At 43.5% G+C, this 22157-nt stretch overlaps 1 protein-coding gene across 4 annotated transcripts in view; it reads left to right on the top strand.

The window, feature by feature from the left end:
• The window catches only part of spats2 (spermatogenesis associated serine rich 2), a 164444-nt gene extending 148662 nt beyond the window's left edge, over positions 1–15782 (top strand). For all 4 annotated transcript variants that reach the window (XM_038786370.1, XM_038786369.1, XM_038786368.1 and 1 more), the window contains exons 11-13: positions 7876–7978; positions 11119–11324; positions 13020–15782. In XM_038786370.1, coding sequence (XP_038642298.1) covers positions 7876–7978; positions 11119–11324; positions 13020–13388 — 678 coding nt within the window. In that variant the 3' untranslated portion in view covers positions 13389–15782. The remainder of the gene's footprint in view (positions 1–7875; positions 7979–11118; positions 11325–13019) is intronic.
• Positions 15783–22157: the final 6375 nt, after the last annotated feature.

Genomic DNA, 22157 nt, shown 5'->3' with positions numbered 1-22157 from the left:
GTAGAGCCTACGAGGGAACAGGCAATTCTGGATTTGGTGATGTGTAATGAGGCAGACCTTATTAGGGAACTTAAGGTTAAGGAACCTTAGGGGGCAGTGACCATAATATTACCCTGCAGTTTGAGGGGAAGAAGTTGGAATCCGATGTAACGGTATTACAATTGAATAAAGGCAACTACAAAGACGTGAGGGAGGAGCTGGCCAGAGTTGATTGGAAGGGGAGCCTAGCAGGGAAGACAGTGGAATGGCAGGAGACTTTGGGGGTTGTTCGGGAGGCACAACAGAAATTCAACCCAAGGAGGAGGAACCCTACTAGGGGAGGACAAGGCAACCATGGCTAACGAGGAAAGTCGAGAACAGCATTGAAGCAAAAGAAAAAGCATGCAAAGTGGCGAGTATTAGTGGGAAGCCAGAGGATTGGGACGCCTTTAAAAGCAAGCAAAGGACAACTAAAAAAGCAATAAGGGGGAAGAGGATGAAATATGAGTGTAAGTTAGCTCGTAATATAAAAGAAGATGGGAAGAGATTTTTTCGATATATAAAAGGTAAGAGAGGGGTAAGAATGGACATTGGGCCACAGGAAAATGAGGCTGGAGAAGTAGTAATGAGGAACAAAGAAATGGAGGAAATCAGTCTTCATGGTGGAAGACACCAATGGCATTCAGAACTTCAAAAGAGTCAGGGGGCAGAGGTGAGTGTAGTGGCCATGAATAAGGAAAAGGCTCTGGGGAAACTAAAAGGCCTGAATGTGGATAAATCACCCAGACCGGATGAACTACACCCCCAGGGTTCTGAAGGAGATAGCTGAGGAGATTGTGGAGGCATTGGTGGTCTTTCAAGAATCACTGGAGTCAGGGACGGTCCCAGAGGACTGGATAATGGCTAATTTAACACCCCGTTTAAGAAGGGAGGGAGGCAGAAGACGGGAAATTATAGGCCGGTTAGCCTGACTTTGGTCATTGGTAAGATTTTAGAATCCGTTATTAAAGATGAGATTGCGGAGTACTTGGAAGTGCATGGTAAAATAGGACTGAGTTAGCACGGCTTCGTCAAGGGGAGATGATGTCTGACAAATCAGTTAGAGTTCTTTTGAGGAGGTAACAAGGAAGTTGGACAAAGGAGAGCCAATGGACATGATCTATTTGGATTTCCAGAAGCATTGGACAAGGTGCCGTGCAGAAGGCTGTTAAATAAGAAAATAACCCATGGTGTTAAGGGGAAGATCCTGGCATGGATAGAGGATTGGCTAACTGACAGATGGCAGAGAGTGGGGATAAAGGAGTCGTCTTCAGGATGGCAGCTGGTGACTAATGGTGTTCCTCAGGGGTCAGTGTTGGGACAACTATTCACTATAACATTAACAATCTGGAAGACGGAACCAAGGGCATTGTTGCTAAGTTTGCGAATGACACAAAGGTATGTAGAGGGACAGGTAGTGGGGAGACTCCAGAAGGACTTGGACAGGCTAGGAGAGTAGGCAAAGAATTGGCAAATGAAATGAAAATCACTTATTGTCACAAGTAGGCTTCAAATGAAGTTACTGTGATAAGCCCCTCGTCACCACATTCCGGCACATGTTTGGGGAGGCTGTTACGGGAATCGAACCGTGCTGCTGGCCTGCCTTGGTCTGCTTTCAAAGCCAGCGATTTAGCCTTGTGCTAAACCAGCCGGAATACAATGTCAAAACGTGTGAAGTTATGCGCTTTGGTTCGAAGAATACAGGCATAGGCTATTTTCTAAATGGGAAAAGCCTTCGGAAACCTGAAACACAAAGGGACTTGGGAGTTCTAGTTCAGGATTCTTTTACAGTTAGCATATGCAGGTTCAGTCAGCAGTTAGAAAGGCAAATGCAATGTTAGCATTCATGTCAAGAGGGCTAGAATACAAGACTAGGGATGTACTTCTGAGGCTGTATAAGTCTCTGGTCAGACCCCATTTGGAGTATTGTGAGCAGTTTTGGGCCCCGTATCTAAGGAAGGATGTGCTGGCCTTGGAAACGGTCCAGAGGAGGTTCACAAGAATGATCCCTAGAATGAAGAGTTTGTCACATGAGGAACGGTTGAGGACTCTGGGCCTGTACTCGTTGGAGTTCAGAAGGATGAGGGGGGATCTTATCGAACTTACAGGATACTGCGAGGCCTGGATAGAGTGGACGTGGAGAGGATGTTTCCACTTGTAGGAAAAACTAGAAGCAGAGGACACCACCTCAGAGTGAACTTAAAACAGAGATGAGGAGGAATTTCTTCAGCCAGAGGGTGGTGAATCTGTGGAAATCTTTGCCGCAGAAGGCTGTGGAAGCCAAATCACTGAGTGTCTTTAAGACAGTGAACGATAGGTTCTTGATTAATCAGGGGTTATGGGGAGAAGGCAGGAGAATGGGGATGAGAAAATATCAGCCATGATTGAATGGCGATGCAGACTCGATGGGCCAAGTGGCCTAATTCTGCTCCTATGTCTTATGGTCTTGCATTGCCTGAGCTCTCAGCAGCCATTTTAAAATTTATTTCCGGGACGTTTTGAATTTGAACTGTTAATTACATTTGGAAGACATGCCGGGCTGCAGAAAAAATACTTTGTAGGCCGGATCTTGGGCAAGCCTGTAATATTGTATTGAAAACATAACCACAGGGCAGTATGGTGGCTCGTTAGTTAGCATTGCTGCCTCACGGCGCTGAGGTCCCAGGTTCAATCCCGACTCTGGGTCACTGTCCGTGTGGAGTTTGCACATTCTCCCCTTGTCTCCCCGGGTTTCGCCCCCACAACCCAAAGATGTGCAGGGTAGGTGGATTGGCCACGCTAAATTGACCCTTAATTGGGAAAAAAAAAGAATTGGGTACTCTACGTTTATATATTTTTGTAAAATCACAGTTCTTGTGAATAGCTCCCCATGTGAGGAATTGCAAATGTAAATTCCGACCCTATTGCTTAATTCGTTTTTAATCCCTATTTATTTAATATTATGTCAAACAACAAGTCCTGGCTTATTTTTAATTAACTTCTGGAAGTTGAAACTTGATTCAAAATGTAGATGATACACAAGTGAGATCACTTGATGTCAGTTTGATTGGTTTTTTTTTTCTGGTTTACTCTGCAATAGATTTCCTGAATAATTGCATTTTTCCCTTGTGTGTACATCAGGAAAACCATTATCGTGCAATAGCCTTGTTGGTCCGAAATTGCATTTACTTAGTTTTACAAGATTGATCTGAACTTTTGAAATGTCCCTACCGCATGTTTCTATCAAATGCAATCTTGCTTCAGTGGTAGTGATCTCACTTCCAAGCACTCCAACCCCATTCTCGTACGTGAGCACATAATCTAGATGGATGTTTGAATGAAGTACTGAGAATGCTACTATCTCTGAGGTAGTGTACTTCAGATGACCATCTGTCAGTTCAAGTGAATGTTAAGAGTCTATGGCTCGTTTTGAAGAGTAGCAAGTGTTTTCCCGACAACTAAGACCATTTAACTATTAATTGTTTTCATTGCTGTTTGTGGGACCTTGCTGTGCGCAAAATGGCTGCTGCATTTGTCTATATGGCAACTTTGACTATTCTTCAAAGAACTTAATTATCTGCAAAGCACTTCTGAATTTCTGAAAAACATGGCAAAGCACTGTACTTCCTGAAATGAATAACTGTCATTTTTGATTTTGATAAATTGTGCTTTTTATTCATTCATGGGATGTGGGCATTGCTGTCTAGGCCAGCATTTATTGCCCAGCCCTACTTGCCCTTCAAAAGGTGATGGAGGGCTGCCTTCTTGAACCACAAGTCTGTGATGAAGGTGCGCTCAGCGCTGGTGGAGTACAGAATTTTTCACCAGTGAAGATGAAGGAACAGCGATATATTTCCAAGTCAGATGGTGTGGGATTTGCAGGTGGTGGTGTTCCCATATATCTGCTGCCCTTGTCCTTCTCGCTGGAGATTGTGGGTTTGGAACCCAGCATAAATGTTGTCGACTTCTTGCTGCATGCGGGCATCAACTGCTTTGTTGTCTGAAGAGTTGTGAATGGAACTGCAATCATTAGGAAACATCCCCCTTTCAACCTTATAATGGAGGGGAGGTTGTAGCTGAAGTTGGTCTGGGATACTAGCCTGAGGAATTATTGTAGTGGTGACATGATTGCCTTGAACAATCGCAACCAGAATGGTTCCAGTTCAGTTATATGGATAGTTTGGAGAAGTGTGGGCGGTTATATACACGAGTACCTCACCAGGTACTCTCTCTCTCTCTCTCTCTCTCTCGTCGGTCGGTTCCAGACTGGCTGGCCTTTTATACAAGTACAGGTAAGCTACCTCACCCCTAGCGGGGAGCTCTCGTACTCCAGGAGCGCAGGGGAAACAATCTTCCCCACACAGGGGGCTGGATTCTCCGATTTTCAGGCTATGTCCTGATGCCGGCGTGGGAAAGGTGGCGTTTTACGACTGAAAATTTGGCGCAAAACGGCCGCCATTCGGCTAGGGGCTAGCATGTCAGCACCGTAGGGCACCCGGCTCTAGTTGCCGATACGGGCAGAGAATTGCCGGGTCCGTGGCCACGCATGCGCACGGCGGTGGCTGCGCACGGACCCAGCCCATAAAATAGTGCCCCGCCTCCCCTTTGGCCGGCTCACGACTCCAGGACTACTGTCCAACAGGGCCTCCTGCCAAAGTGCCCTCCTGCCCGCGGATCGGCCCTCCCCCGACATTGGCAGCGCTGGACTGAGTCTGCAGCCACCACGCCAAGTTCCCGACGTCAGGGGCAGGCCTCAGGCAATGTCCTGAGGCCGTCGATGCAGCATGTGCTATACTCCTAGAGTACGCTGCTTTGGAGGGGGCGGAGCATCGCTGTCCCCGATTTCAGCGCAAACTTTGATTCTCCGGCCGATCGCCAAACGCGATTTCGGCATCGCCGACTGGAGAATCCAGCCCCATATGTCCCGTGTTGATTATTACAGTATTCAAAATCATGGTGGGGGTGGGTCTGGACAGAGTAGATAGAGAGATCTCCGTGATTCCCATTGATCTCAATTTGTTAGGGCTCCATATTGCTACTATCACCTCACCCCTGAAATTCAGCTCTTTAATCTGGAGCCAATTGGTCCTATTTGAGCAAACTGTGCATCAGTGAGTCGTTGTTGGTAAGTGCCACTTGACAGTATTGTTGATGACTTTGCTGATGATTGAGAGTATTCGAATGGGGCGTTAATTGACCGAATTGGATTTGTTCTACTTCCTGCGGCAGGCGTGGTTGGATGCTAGTGTACTGGAACAGCTTGGATAGAGGTGCAGCTACTTCAACACCACAGCCAGGATGTTGCTGAGACCCATAGCCTTTGCTGTATCCAGTGATTTTGTCAATTTCCTGATATCACATGGACTAAATTGAACTGGCTGAAGACTGGGATTTGTGATGTTGATCTCTGGAGGAGGCAGAGATGCATCATCCACTTGATACTTCTGGCTGAAAATGGTTTCAAATGCTTCAATCTTGTCTTTTTGCATTTTTGTGCTGCTTCCCCCAACCCCGATCATTGAAGATGAGGATGTTTGTGGAGCCGCCGCCTCCATGCTTTGGACCTCCGTTCTGCTAATCTTAACACACAGTTTTCTTCGAATGTCGCCATTTTCAATCTGTTTCAGCAACTGCGATAAAACTTTCAAACAAATTATCATTAAAAAAACTTTGAATTATGCTTTCAAATACCATTTCCAGTTTGCTCGTAACTTTTTAAAGTTACACACCCTGTATAGGCCGGGTAAGTGAATATAAATTTCCCAGTTGACATGGCGGGATTTGAACTCCTAGTATACAAGCAAAATACATGACATCGAACATTAGTGGGGGTTGGGAGGAGGGGGACTCTGTGTTAATGGTGACTATGGGTGATTCCTGATTCATTTGTTTATGTTCACATGCGGGCTAATGTTTGGGGGTTTGGTGGGAGGATGGGATCATTGTTATTGATATGGGGATTGACATTACATTCGTTACTGATTGTTGTTTATTGTTAGGTGTAAATTTGGGAGAAAATGTGAAAAAGGAGAATAAAAATATTTTTTTTAGAAAATATAAGCAAAATACTACACATTCTGGAAATCTGAGATAAAGACAGAAAATGCTGGAATCACTCCAAAGGTGGGGTAGCAACTGTGTAGAGAAACAGTGTTGACATTAATTTCAGGTCGATTACCTTTCATCAGAACTTTAAAGGGTCATCAACCTGAAAATGTAACCTCCACAGTTGCTGTCTGACCTGTTGAGTATTTATTACTGGGTATTCGTCCAGGCCTGATTCCTGGTTCAGTGATATAATGCAAGAAATCCGTGCTGAGGAAATTAATATTTTTCCACTTTTTCTAAATCAGCTACTCCATTTATAGTGCAGAACAGGTGTGATAGAGGTATAGAGAAATACAGCACAGAACAGGCCCTTCGGCCCACGATGTTGCGCCGAACCTTTGTCCTAGGTTAATCATAGAATTTTGGACAATTTGTCATGGCCAATCCACCCAACCTGCACATCTTTGGACTGTGGGAGGAAACCGGAGTACCCGGAGGAAACCCACGCAGACACGGGGAGGATGTGCAGACTCCACACAGACAGTGACCCAAGTCGAAATCGAACTTGGGACCCTGGAGCTGTGAAGCAATTGTGCTATCCACAATGCTACCGTGCTGCCCTTAAGAAGTTAACCTACACTCCCTTATTCTACCCTAATCCAAGTACCCATCCAATAGCCGCTTGAAGGTCCATAAATTTTCCGACTCAACTACTACCACAGGCAGTGCATTCCATGCCCCCACTACTCTCTGGGTAAAGAACCTACCTCTGACATCCCCTCTATATCTTCCACCATTTATCTTAAATTTATGTCCCCTTGTAATGGTGTGTTCCACCCGGGGAAAAAGTCTCTGACTGTCTACTCTATCTATTCCCCTGATCATCTTATAAACCTCTATCAAGTCGCCCCTCATCCTTCTCCGTTCTAATGAGAAAGGGCCTAGCACCCTCAACCTTTCCTCGTATGACCTACTCTCCATTCCATCGTCTCTGCTTCAATCTCCGAATCCCAATCTTGGATAACTATTTCCTCTGTAGCGATGCAGCATCTGTTCTCAAGAGAGCCGTTGTTATGGCTTGTGAATGAGGATTTTGTGTGCACCTTTCGCTGTGGAGACATACAATCGAGGAATTGGGCAGAGTGCCCAAATTGATTTCACATAGAATAGGGGGAAAGGGGTGTGTGTTTTTATTTCTAGTTCCTTGTCTTTTTAGATGTTAAGAAATATTGTGCTTCCATTTTGTGCTCAATATCCAGGATACTTTCCACTATATAATATTCAAGTGTTTTTTATTTCATTTTTGGAAGAGAGCATTTTGTGGAGTAAGGTTACAGGAAAAGGGCTGGTATATTCAATTAAACATTAATTGGAGTTCAGAAATGTGAGATTTCATTTTAGTACCTTAAACGTCTGCAATGTATTGGCCTTGAAGTTAAGCTTTGGGATGCCTAACAACCCCATTAATTTAAAATGAACCTGTGCTGCTAAAATAACCAAAAATCAAATTTCAGGTGAATGCGCAAAGAATTTTGTGCTATTATCCCATGGCGTTATTTCAGGGCCATATACAGAGGATGATTGTCTTATATTGTTCAGAATTAATACATTGTCCATAATGTTTTGATATTTACATTTACTGAGACAAAATGATCCCAAATGTATTTGATAGATACACAATGCACTATTTGTCATAAATTGCACAGCTGTCTACAAATCCAAATTGCCAGTTCCAGAACTCGGAATCATGATTATTGTATAATTTAAAAAGCTAAGCTACCATATACCTGGACTTCATCTGCAAGAGTTATTTTTTTAAATGTATTTTAGCACTTTGTTAGTGAACGAAAATATGATGAAGACCTGGGGCGATGTGCACAGTTCACCTGTGATGTGGAAGAACTCAAGGCGGGTATCCAAGCCTTTGGACAAGGTAAGCTGAGGCTTGGTCATGTAACATTAGTAGAAAAGTTTGACTTTTAAGTTGGCCTTGCAGGTGGGGCACTGCGCATTTTCCAATTCAGATGTTGGCTGCAGCACAAACTGGAATGTGTAATAGGGATTAGTCGCGTGTATCTGATTTCTGTGGCTTCAGAGTGGGGTCATAGGTGTAGGCCAGCTATTTTCATTAAGAGAAGAACAATATGTGTCGTTATATTTTGTGTTTCCAGTGTAAAATGCCACGTCGTTTGTTGAATCTGAAGGAGACCACATTTGGTCAGTGGAAAGTGTTGGCTGCTGAATTTTGCGACAAGTCAGTACTTAAGTCAGCGTAGTGTAACTTAATGTTTCAGCAAGATTTGTGTTGTGCTTGCTGTTGTGAAATTAATTTTGGAGACTTGGAGACAATCTCTTTTGCCGGCTGTTAGCCTTCATGCTTGCCTAGCGACCTACTGCAGATTAACTATCTGCATAGATTGCCATAAATTTGCTGCCCAGTGCTGCCACCTGCCAAGTCCAATGTTAAGTGCTGATGCTGCAATATAATATTTCTAAGGTACCATTTTAATTATGTCTATTTAATATTTTAACTTGCGTTGCAAACTATAGCTTACAAAATTGAAAAACAAGTAGTCACCCTGGGGAGGCAGTGGGCCATTTGCTTGTCATTACCTGCCGATGGAGATTGATGGGAACTTCTGAAGGAGACAAAATTGTATGCAGTCATATTTAGATGTTTCCAAAGGGGGTGCAAGCAATTGAGCAGCCTCAGAATGGCAATGCCCAATGTGGATCGGTGGTTCCTGGCATGGTTCACCAGAACTCTGGGCATTCTGCCTCCTTTTTGCACCCTAATTCTACATTCACTCTTCTGCATCACATACTCTGTATCACATACTCTGTCAAGTACGATTTACATGAATAATCTCTGCAATATAACTCCCCCTTAAAAGTATTGAGCAATTACATGTTACTGGGTGCAATTTCATCGCAAGCCAGCATAGTAATCCATTTGATCGCACAGCTGCGCACAAATTTCGCGCGTGCGCAGAAAAGACTTGCGCAACATTCTGGAGCAACTTCAGGAGCAAACGAGAAGAGCCGGAAGCTTTCAAATCCTGCACTGCTTTTTGTGAACAAGTGGACAGAATCCAACAAATGCTGATTGATAGTTGCAGCGTATTTAATTGTTACTTCTGAGTTTTGCTGAGAAAGAAAGGGTCCCTTAATATAATTTTACTGCACTGTAAGAAGACTTTCCCATGACTAAGTTGTTGCATTGATTAATGAAGTCAGTTCACAATGTGTTGTTAAAAAAAAAAGCAGAAGGAAAATCTAACTAGCACTCACTTTAATTCATCTTTTATTATCACTACTTTCACAGGAAGTCTCATCCACACGAATTTGGTTATTGTGTGGGACCAGTGTGCAAACATGGAGATTCTCTCAAAGTGTGACCCAGTACAAAATAGTACAGTCGAAGAAAAGCCTTGAAATACTGCAGTCTTGCATCACAAAAAATAAATCCATAGCAATGCTGACAAACGAGGTCAAGCACACAACAGTTCCAAACAAATTTATTCCATTCTTGTTTCGTTAAGTTTTCCATAAATTTAAGATGTCTACTAAAATAATTTTGAGTATTATTCTAGTTTAGCAGTAGCTTTCTTGGCTCGAAAGTCAGAAGACTGTTGGTTCATCCCCAATGTAGGACTTGAGACCATTATTCAAGCTGATTTGTTAATACATTACTAGGATCATGTTGCATTGTTGGATTCCACCAAAAATTGTGATTGGATGTTGAGTATCTGTGAGCGTATCTGCTCATAGGTGCCTGTAAAAGATGCTGTTTGAAGAAGAGTAAGAAGTTCTCCTAGTATCCTAACCTACATTCCTACTTCACACCAACAAAAACAGGGGTCATTAACCTCATGCTGTGCATGAAACAGCTGTGAATTGCAGGGAATCATGTGGATGTCAAGTACTTGAAACATCCTGGGCCCACGATTCGGTGCAACATAAATGCAAGCTTTTTTTCTCGTTTACCAGCCAAGAGTCACCATATCATGCAGTTACATATCTGCAGAGGAGGATACTTTCAGAGCTTTCTCAGGTGACTAAAAACGAGCTGGCCAGGCAGAGCCTTCAATTTCATGCCGTTTTGTTTACTTATACCAGCAATTGATGATAAGTCCACAGCTCAATGAACATAGAACATAGAACAGTACAGCACAGAACAGGCCCTTCGGCCCTCGATGTTGTGCCGAACAATGATCACCCTACTCAAACCCACGTATCCACCCTATACCCGTAACCCAACAACCCCCCCTTAACCTTACTTTTTTTAGGACACTACGGGCAATTTAGCATGGCCAATCCACCTAACCCGCACATCTTTGGACTGTGGGAGGAAACCGGAGCACCCAGAGGAAACCCACGTACACACGGGGAGGACGTGCAGACTCCGCACAGACAGTGACCCAGCCGGGAATCGAATCTGGGACCCTAGAGCTGTGAAGCATTTATGCTAACCACCACTGAACATTGCATGACCCCCATTGACATTTAAGTATAACTCACTAACCTAGTAATCATATAATCCCTGCAGTGCATTCAGCCCATCAGGTCTGCACCAACCCTCCAAAAGAGCATCCATCTAGGCCCACGTCCCTGCTCTTTCCCCATAACCCCACCTAGTGCTTTTTGAGCACTACGGGGAAATTTAGCATGGTCAATCCACCTATACGTGCACATCTTTGGACTGTGGGAAGAAACTGGAGTACCCGGAGGAAACCCACACAGATACAGGGAGAAAGTGCAAACTCCACAAATTGAACCTGGGTCATTGGCACTGTGAGGCAGCAGTGCTAACAACTGTACCACAGTGTCTTCCATTTGTTTACTCTAAACTTTTCAAATTGGGCACTCTTAACATGTAATGTTGCTTGCCTGTCTGATGTTCTGAATAATTTACCTTTACCTCTGCCATGTTTTACCTGGAGGAAGGGGGAAGGATTATCTGTTACACATCTGGTTTGTGGACTGCCCCATTCGAAAGGCTATTCCAAAGTAAAGTAATCCTGCTTTTCCATTGTCATTTATGTATTTTTTTTTCCCCTCTGTTTTATGCAGTGTCTCATCCCAAGAACAATTACTCTGCCAGATCAAGGTGCAGCTCTGTATCGTCTATGTCTGTGACAAGTCGGAGTGATGTTTCAGCTCCTGACAATGCTTCAGACCCCAGCCTTACAAAATCAGTGAAGAAGAATCAGTGTTCTGGAGACACTGCCACAGCTACAGCTAACTCTGCAAACCAAACTTGCCAATCAAATCGACCGGTATGAGCAGTTAATGTTCCCTTTACACACCAAAGAAAATAGTATTTGTAATCAAGTAATTGTATTCTTGTTCTGATTAATACAATGATGTGAATAAAACTCAAATTACATTTTGTGCATGAAAAGTACTTGACATTGGGTAATCTTATCAAGTGTTGATTAGGTATGTTCCCCTGGACAGCACGGTGGCACAATGGTTAGCATTGCTGCCTCACGGCATGAGGCTCCAGGTTCGATCCTGGCTCTGGGTCACTGTCCGTGTGGAGTTTGCACATTCTCCCCGTGTTTGCATGGGTTTCGCCCCACAACCCAAAGATGTGCTGGTCAGGTGGATTGGCCACGCTAAATTGCCCCTTAATTGGAAAAAATAAATTGGGTACTCTAAATTTTTTTTTTAAAAGTTATGTTCACCTGCTTGATATCCCCTGGAACAACTTGACGTGAACTGCTTGCCACCAGTGGAGTCAACCCGGACAATGCTTGTGTGCTTCCTAATGGTAGATTTAGAGAGGCTAAGGAGTCAGTCTTGGTAGGATGCATGATTGTTTTCGGGGATCCCTCAATTTAAAATGTGACCTGCTTTCTTTTAAAAAAAGACAATACTTTTCCTGTAACTATTGAAGTTTATGTGCAATGATCCTGAATTGACTAAAACTTTATGTAGCCCGCCTACCTCACCCATTCCTCTCCTCTTTGATTTTCAACGGTTTCTATCTTTGCGTGCTAAAGCATAGTATATAGTTGCCCACACTAGATGCCAGTCACCTTTGTAAATTCCTTGTCTGCCTTGCTTGTTTACCCAGCTCCCCCTCATCTTCAACTCATCCACTGTTGTCAAATTATAAGACTGCTTAGTCGACATCTAGTACTGGAAGAGCAGAAATGTTCTCCATTGAAAACAGTATTGGGAAGACTGAAACCATTGTTTTTGGTCCCCCACCCCAAACTGTCATCTCTAGCTACCAAATTAATATCTCTCCATGGCAACAGTCTGAGATTAAGCCAGTCAGTTTGTGCCCTTTGTGTCACATTTGATCCCAAGATCAGTTTGAATACTGCCCATTTCCACCTCCATTTAATCACCCAACATTGCTCCCGACGCCTTCAATACCTCTAGACCCACCTATTCCAAATCATTCCTGACTGGTCTCTCACACTCCACCCTCTAAACTTGTGGTCATCCTGTGCTTGTCTTCCCTATCACCCCTGTGCTCTCTGGACTACATTGGCGCCTGATCAAGCAAACCTAAATTTTAAAATTCTCATCCTTGTTTTCAAATCTCTTCATGGCCTCTCCCCTCTCAAGTTTTGTAATCTCCTCCAGCCCCGCAACCCTCTGAGATATTCTGTGCTCCTTAACCCTGGCACTTCTTATGCATCTGCGATTTTAATCACTCTGCCATTGGTGGCTGTGCTTCCAGTTGTCTAGGCCCCAACTCTGGAATTCCCATCCTAAATCTCGCTCTCTCTCTACCTGACTTTCCACCTTTAAGACACTCCTTAAAAGCTACCTCTTTGACCAGGTTTTTGGTCATCTGGTCTAATATTTGCTTACGTGGATTGGTGTCATACAACCAACAGAAAAGGAGCAGAATTGCATATGACTGTAAGAAGCAAAAGAGGCTGCACTGGGATGTCATGAAGAAAAAAGATATAAAGTTAATCTATTAATTGTGTTGTTCTGCCCTTGAAAAGGTGCCCCATGGAAATAGGAGAGCAGGTTACCGACCTCGAGAGAATAGGATAAATGGCCCAAGCCACTTTGGAAGAAATGAATATAGGAATCGGTACCGGAATGGACCCAAGAATTACTCTGACACGCGATACAACCCACAACCTGCACCCCGTGGTTTTACCACTGATAAGAGCCAAATCTCCGATACTCGACACAACCCACAGCCTACACCCCGTGATGTAACCGCTGATCAAAGCCAAATGACAGCTTCTAATGATGTAGCTGCATCTTCTGTCCCCAAGCAGTCCTCCTTACCATCTCCACCTGCCAATATCCTGCCTCAACGTAGGCCAAGGTTAAGTGGGAATGAAACTCCTGTGAACTGCTGAAAGTTTCTGACGTCTAGCACCATGCCAGCATCCCAGCTAGACATGATAAAACACAAAATGGGTTTACATTCACCTTGTCTGTGCCACCAGTGATTTGTCTTGCAATATTTTTTCTTTTTCCTGGTTTCTAGATCAAATTTTCCACATTTTCACAAGTTTTTGAATTGAATTGTCTGTCTGTTAATCTCTTCTGGAAGAGGGAGCAGCACTTGGCTGTACCTTAGACATGTTATTTAAACATTGTTGCCTGGTTTGTCATGGTTAAATCAATTAGCTTTACTTTGAACACTAACCTTTTTGAAGAAATCACTATGCATCTCAAACTTAGGAATGAAAGTGCCTTCTATCTATAGTGTTCGTCACAACCATTTAACTATCCCAGACCACACTTTAAAAATAAAACTCAAAGGACCAAAGACCTTCAAAGTTTGCTGTCATCATTGTGCTAGAGATCACCATCTAATTGTAACGGCACAAATGTGATACTTTCTTTTGTTCTCTATTCGGATAAAACCTTTTAGTAATGAACTGCCTGAAACCTGTATTTTGCGTGCTGGAGATGACAACATGCTAACAGAATGCCAGAACTTCAGTATCATTTTATTTATGTCTGGCTGCATTCACAAAATGATTATAGCAAAGGTACAAGGTAGTTAACTTTTATACTGACATTGCAGTTACAGTTTGAATTTAGTCAGGGCCTAGCTGAGAGCGAGACTTCTTCAGGGAGATTGTTTCTGCTCCCTTTCAAAGTCAGCTCTGGCCCTGACATCAAATTTACATTTTGCAACTTTAGTATCCGTGAGTAGCTGAAACTACTTTGCACTGATGCAAAGTTTGTGATATCTGTGCTGCTGAATTAACTTGTACTTGCTGCTGTTCTGTTACTCCCAGAGCCGTTTCCATATTTGTCCCAGAATAGAAGTCCACTTAGCTATGAGAAGAGTGAATCTTTCACTCTGGTGATCCTGCAATCCCTCCTAAAATAGGTTTTATATGTCAAAGTTGCCGTGTCTACCACTAAATGTCGGTGATGCGCCCCTTTCAAAAAAATAATCATCTGGTCTGAACATACCCTTTAACTAATGCGTTCCAGATTTAAGGGAAATCGAACAAGAAGTGACTTCATGTAAACAGGACTATAGCTTCCAAATAGTATTGTCAGCAGAAAACCATAAATGGAAGATATAAACAGGAGACCTGTAAATTGGATCCCTTTGAAGCACTGGTCAACTTTATTTTTGCTGTCCTGTGCAGTTTAGAGTACCCAATTATTTTTTTCCAATTAAGGGGCAATTTAGTGTAGCCAATCCACCTAACCTGCACATCTTTGGGTCGTGGGAGTGAAATCCACGCAGACACAGAGAGAATGTGCAAACTTCACACGGACAGTGACCTGGGGCCGGGATCGAACCCGGGTCCTCGGTGCTGTAGGCAGCAGTGCTAACCACTGTGCCACCATGCTGCCCTCGCACTGGTCAACTTTGACCTGTCGACTTTTTTTTTTGCTGTCCTGTTTTTAAAAAGAATTTTTATAGATCTTTCTTTTACAGATCGAATAAATAGATTAACAAAGTTCCTAACTTGATTGCTTTGACATCTACATTTTGGTGGTGAATGATTAGAACCATGTCTGTAATGATGATTCTGTCATTGAGAATGGGAAGTGAACAACACTCAACAACTTGTGTATTTTCAAACAAAAATAACACCCATGTTAAAATGCAATATCTTTGTCAACGGTGTGATTTTTTTTTTGTTTCCTCATACTGACCGGAACAACAAATGCTTTAAAACATTTAGTATCAAATGTTGTTCTCCAGACCCTTCTAGTTTATTTCTTTTCCAGTGTTCAGATCATTATAAACGTTTTAACGAAAGGAAAAGCCATGCAGCCTTTTGGATTTATACCTCAGATCATTGTTGTCCAGTCCATCTCCCTTTTATACTCTACTGAAATCAAGAATCTTAAACAATTAATTTCATTTCAAAGTTGCAACCGTGTTCATATTCAATGCACTAGGGGCAGTCTATTAAAAGTAGTTACGTTAAGGGTTATTGTAATTAACCCTTAGATTTGACGTTGAGAGAGGGGATCATGTCACAGATTCAGAGCACATTTCTGGTAGTACAACAGTAAGTAACCTGTTGGCTACCCAGGACCAGACCAATTATTGAAAGCTAGGCTATGGGAGTAATCCATTCTTCAATTTGTTGATCCTTACTTACATGACTGAAACTGAATCCTCCAAACTGTGGTATGTTGGTGGCATGTTGGTACATTATGGCTGCATCTCAGGCAGTAATTGCTGTTCCCTCTTAATGTAAGTCTTTTCCTGACTTTTGTCATGTATTTAAAATTTAGTTGATGAATAAAGCAGTATTCTAACCTAACCTGTACAACTGTGACTTTTTGCCCTTGCGTTACATTGAGTGGGGGGGGGGGGGGGGGGGGGAAGAGGAGAGAGGAAAGAGAATCTCAAGCAAGAGTATAATAATCTTTATTAGTGTCACAAGTAGACTTACATTAACACTGCAATGAAGTTACTGTGAAAATCCCCTCATCGCCACATTCCAGCACCTGTTTGGGTACACAGAGGGAGAATTCAGAATGTCCAATTCACCTAACAGCACATCTTTTGGGAGGAAATCGAAGCACCTGGAGAAAACACACGCAGACATGGGGAGAACGTGTAGACTCCTCACAGACAGTGACCCAAGCTGGGAATCAAATCCCTGGCACTGTGAAGCAACAGTGCAAACCACTGTGCCACCCGATGCTACCCTTGTGGAGACTGTTGTCCCTGGATAAGAGTTTGCTATTATTTAAGTTTGTTTTTTGGAGGGTGGAATTGCAAATGAATCGAATAAAGTGCATTTGCAACATCAGCCTGTGTAATTTAATACTGATGTTGACTTAACCTTCCTGTTGCCACTTCGAAGTGATTATAGCCTATTTTAGTGAATTCCCTTGGTGAAATGGGCAGGCATGCGGCAGATAAAATTTAATGCAGAAGTGTTCAATTAGGAAGAATAAGGAGAGTTAATATCAACTAATGGGTACAATTTTAAAAGGAGGACAGAAGCAGGGAGACCTGGGGCTTCAAATACTGTACAAATCTTTGAAAGTGACAGACATGTGATCCTTGGCTTCATAAAGAGGCAGAGAGTTATGCTAAACATTTTTAATCTCTGGCTGGGCTTCAGCTGGAGTATTGTATTTAATTCTGGGTACAGCGTTTGAGGAGGATGTGGGAGAGTGCTTAATCGGAAATTTGGTGTTGATCTTTGTTTTACTTCCAGTAGCTGCTGAGTGTTCTTCTATCTCCAAGCTATTACTTAATTAGCTGATCAAATAAAACTAAAGGTGAAACAAACATGGCAGGTGAGCCATGACTGCAACATGCGAGCTCATGGAATGAATTGCAGTCTCAGATAACCATGTGTCTACATCTTGAGCTGTCAGCGTGACCTGGACACTGTTCCAAGAGGCAGTTGCGTCACTTGGGTTAGGCAGAACTTCAGGTTGGTCAGTGTTAGGGGACAGGAGGGGCAGAGTCTAGCAGCTTTGGGGGAATCCACATAGAATTTATAGTGCAGGAGGCCGTTTGCCCCATCGAGTCTGCACCGTCCCTTGGAAAGACCACCCTACTTAAGTCCATGCCTCCACCATATCCCAATAACCCCACCTAACCTTTTGGACACCAAGGGGCAATTTAGCATGGTCAATCCATCTAACCTGCACATCTTCGGATTGTTGGAGAAAACCTATGCAGACACTGGGAGGAAGTGCAAACTCCACAAAGACAGTAACCCAAGGTCGGAATTGAACCCTGGAGCTGTGAGGCAGCAGTGCTAACCACCATGCCGCCAGTGTCCCAGATGTTGACCAGCAGGTATGAGGCACTTGCTACCTGTCTGATGAGCAAACGGACCATGGCATCATCATAGTTCAGTTGAATTCCATATTAAGTTTAAGTGACATACTCCAAGCACAAGAATCTTAATCTAAAAGTCAGTTAACAGACGGTGAAACATACAGAAATAATTCAAATTGGGCAAAAATATATTCGATTGGAAAAAAACTCAGCAAGAAAGATACTTTATGGCTAAGGGCATTATTAGTTTAAAAGTTGGAAAGAATAGTAGAAAGCTGTGGATTGGGAGTGTTTTAAAGCATCACCAAAATTGGAAACTGGAGCCCCATATACCTCCTGTTAAGTGTTAAATTTCAGACTTAATGTGGCTAGAAATGTAATGCCGCATAAATAAATTGAGTGGCTGAATCACGAACAACTGGCGGGGAAAGGAGCATAAAAACAATGCCCCCAAAATTTGACAGGGTCAGATCTTCCTCAGTTTCCCGCAGCTGTGATGATACGCTAAGGAGATCCTTTGGTTCACATCCATTCATTGCTGTCAATAGTGACAAGTGTCATAAAAGTCAAAATGCTTTGTATCACGCACACACATAACTATTGCTTTCTATTTAGTGGATAAATCAAAAAATAAGCATTTACTTTCCTATGTGCTGATGCTCGGCTCAAATCACAAGCCTGCTTTATCACCATCTCCGTAAAGATGTTTCCTGCTGCACTATTACTGTTTTTCCTTCTGCTCTGAATTGGATTGGATTGGATTTGTTTATTGTCACGTGTACCAAGGTACAGTGAAAAGTATTTTTCTGCGAGCAGCTCAACAGATCATTAAGTACATGGGAAGAAAGGGGAATACAAGAAATACATAATAGGGCAACACAAGGTATACAATGTAACTACATAACACCGGCATCGGATGAAGCATACAGGGTGTAATGTTAATGTCAGTCCATAAGAGGGTCGTTTATGAGTCTGGTAACAGCAGGGAAGCTGTTTTTGAGTCTGCTCGTGTGTGTTCTCAGACTTCTGTTTCTCCTACCCGATGGAAGAAGTTGGAAGAGTGAGTAAGCTGAGTGGGAGGGGTCTTTGATTATGCTGCCTGCTTTCCCCAGGCAGCGGGAGGTGTAGAGAGAGTCAATGGATGGGAGGCAGGTTTGTGTGATGAACTGGGCTGTGTTCACGACTCTGAAGTTTCTTGCAGTCTTGGGCCGAGCAGTTGCCATACCCAGGCTGTGATGCAGCCCGATAGGATGCTTTCTAGTGTGCACCTGTAAAAGTTGATTAGAGTTAATGTAGACATGCCAAATTTCCTTAGTTTCCTGAGGAAGTATAGGCGCTGTTGTGCTTTCTTGATGGTAGCTTAGACGTGGGTGGACCAGGACAGATATTTGGAGAGGTGTACCCCTAGGAATTTGAAACTGCTAATCATCTCCACTTCAGCCCCGTTGATGCTGACATAGAACATAGAACAGTACAGCACAGAACAGAACAGGCCCTTCAGCCCTCGATGTTGTGCCGAGCCATGATCACCCTACTCAAACCCACGTATCCACCCTATACTCGTAACCCAACAAATCCCCCTGCCCCCCCCCCCCCCCCCCCCCCCCAAAACCCCAACCTTACTTTTTAGGACACTACGGGCAATTTAGCATGGCCAATCCATCTAACCCGCACATCTTTGGACTGTGGGAGGAAACCCACGCACACACGGGGAGGACGTGCAGACTCCGCACAGACAGTGACCCAGCCAGGAATCGAACCTGGGACCTGTGAAGCATTTATGCTAACCACTATGCTACTGTGCTGCCCTTACAGGGGGGTGTGTACAGCACTTGGATTGGATTTGCTTCCTGAAGTCAATGACCAGCTCTTTAGTTTTGCTGCACCACTCCCCTAGCTTCTCTATCTCCCTCCTCCCTCATTACTCAAGATCCAGCCCACTATTGTCGTATTGTCAGCAAACTTGTAGATGGAGTTGGAACCAAATTTTGCCACGCAGTCATGTGTGTACAGGGAGTATAGTAGGAAGCTAAGTATGCAGCCTTGCGGGGCCCTGGTATTGAGGACGATTGTGGAGGTGTTGTTTATTCTTACTGATTGTGGGTCAGAAAGTAGAGGATCCAGTTGCAGAGTGAGGAGCCAAGTTTTAGGTTTTGGTGCTTTGATACAAGTTTGGCTGGGATTATGGTGTTGAAGGAGGAGCTACAGTCAATAAATAGGAGTCTGATGTAGGAGTCCTTGTTGTCGAGATGCTCTAGGGATGAGTGTAGGGTCAGGGAGATGGTGTCTGCTGTGGCGGTATGTGAATTGCAGTGGATCAAGGCGTTCTGGGAGTATGGAGTTGATGCGCTTCATGACCAACCTCTTGAAGCACTTCATGACGACTGAAGTCAGGGCCACCGGACGGTAGTCATTGAGGCACGTTGCCTGGTTCTTCTTTGGTACCGATATGATGGTGGTCGTCTTGAAGCAGGTGGGGACCTCGGAGTGGAGTAGGGACAGGTTACATATGTCCGCGAACACACCTGCCAGCTGGTCCACGCAGGCTCGGAGTGCACAATCGGGGATCCCGTCCGGACCCGTCGGCTTCCAAGGGTTCATTTTCAGCAAAGCCGATTTGACTTTGGAAGCTGTGATGGCGGGGATGGGTATGGTGTGCTGCTGGGGAACTCTACAGCGGATTGTTGGTTTCCTGCTCGAACCAAGCATAGAATGCATTGAGAGTTTTATCGGGGAGGGGTGCGCTGCTGCTCGGCTTCACTTTGTAGCTTATGTTGTTTACGCCTTTGACGGTTTCCTGTGTTGATTTGCAGTTCGAGAAGCACTGGCCGGCCATCCTGATTCCTCATCTACGTGGCCAGCCATTTTTAATGAGAGTCTCCAGAGTTACAAGCTATTCCATTATTGAAGGCATTGTGGCTAAACCTGAACCTGTTGTCACTTGATGTCTACATATATAACTTTTCAAGTAGCATTTGCTATGTAAACTGTCAAAGGATAGACAATTCATGGTCACACCAAACGAGACTGACCCTAAGAAAGACACCATGATGCCCCCTATTGAGAAAGGGATTCTATTAATACCACGATAAGCAATCTGTCTTAATTCCTGACCAGGTACATGGTAATTGCTTGGGGATCTTACCCAGTATCTATCCACTGAAGACAACAGTTTTAGGAGAAGGGAGCCAAATAAATAGGAGATGTAGGCAGAAGCTCAGCAATAGAGTCCCAAGTACATGATTCACATGACTAATATTAGTATTTCCATAAACATCTGCACCTTATTTGGAGTTATTTTTTACTTTTGCAATGGTCGTACGTGCTCTGGTAAATTAGTCCTGCTTTAATAAAATTCAAAGTAAATTCAATCAGTTCCATTTAGCAGTATTGACCTATCACATCCACTGTCTATCTGTTTAAGCTATGTGCTAGGACAGGTAAATATCAACAAATATTGCTCCTCCTCAAAAAAGCCAGAGTCATACAGCATATAAAGCAACCAGCTTATTTGTCCTTATGCTGGCTCGGAGCTATCCAATTCGTCCCATTCCCTTGGTCTTTTTGAAATGTAATTGAAATATATTCAGTTTTAAAAGCCATTATGGAATTTGCTTCCAGTTTACGTGAAATATTAGAATTATTAAATTTGTGCCACCAGTTATGATCTAATAAAACAGAATTTCATTAGCATCAATCTCAATAACAACCCAAAAAATTGGCCTTGTATATCCATACTTAATAAATTCTGTTCTCACACTAGTGGACATCACAGCTTTGAGAAAGTTGGCGTAATGAGCAAATATATTCTCTCGAGAATTGAAATTGGGAAGACAAACTGAACTGTAGAAGGCTATTCATTACTGCTGCAATCTGCCTGCCAAAACAATCAGCAGAACCTATACAATTGTCCTTTTGCCCCATGGACCTACATTGTTTTGGTACAAGCATTTACAACAGGAATGGGAAATCTACAATCCGTGGGATCTTTCGATAATAATCTTATTGTCACAAGTCGGCTTACATTAACACTGCAATGAAGTTACTGTGAAAAGCCCCTAGTCGCCACATTCAGGCACCTGTTCAGGTACACAGAGGGAGAATTCAGTATGTCCAATTCACCTAACAAGCACGTCTTTCAGGACTTGTGGGAGAAAACCGGAGGAAAGATTATTTAGTCTGACCTCATTAGATATTACTTGGGTAGGGCAAGGGTTTATGCATACATTTTAGTTAGATATCCAATCTTCGGCCTCAGATCCAAACCTGACTACTGGATGATGTGAACCTAGTGGTAGGTAGTGTTAATTTTTTAAAAATATGTACAATCATTTTCCAAAATATTGCAAATAAGTCAAAACATCCAATCAGCATGAAAATGCTGGAGATGACAGTTCTGATCTTACTGTAGTACTGCAGTACTTAAGTGTTAGCCAGTTCTCCAATTCCGGCTTAATGTTTCCTGAACCACCCTGAAGAGCCTAGCACAGACCTAGACCAGGTCAAAAGCTCAGGCCCCAAGGGCTGCAGTTTGCTCTATTGCTCACATCTTTCACCACAGATGTGCCTGAACATAAAATTTACAGTGCAGAAGGAGCCCATTCGGCCCATCGAGTTTGCGCCGACCCACATAAGCTGTCACTTCCACCCTATCCCAATAACCCCTCCTAACCTTTTAGGACACTACGGGCAATTTATCATGGCCACTCCACCTAACCTACACATCTTTGGACTGTGGGAGGAAACTGGAGCACCCGGAGGAAACCCACACAGACACGGGGAGAACGTGTAGACTCCGCACAGACAGTGACCCAGCGGGGAATCGAACCTGGGACCCTGGAGCTGTGAAGCTACAAGTTTTATAAAACAAAAGGTCTGTATAAATCAGAAG

This window comes from Scyliorhinus canicula, chromosome 28 (genome assembly GCF_902713615.1).
Source record: "Scyliorhinus canicula chromosome 28, sScyCan1.1, whole genome shotgun sequence".
Taxonomy (NCBI): domain Eukaryota; kingdom Metazoa; phylum Chordata; class Chondrichthyes; order Carcharhiniformes; family Scyliorhinidae; genus Scyliorhinus; species Scyliorhinus canicula.
Note: the sequence above shows the minus strand (reverse complement) of the source record. Positions and strands in the feature narration are given on the sequence as shown.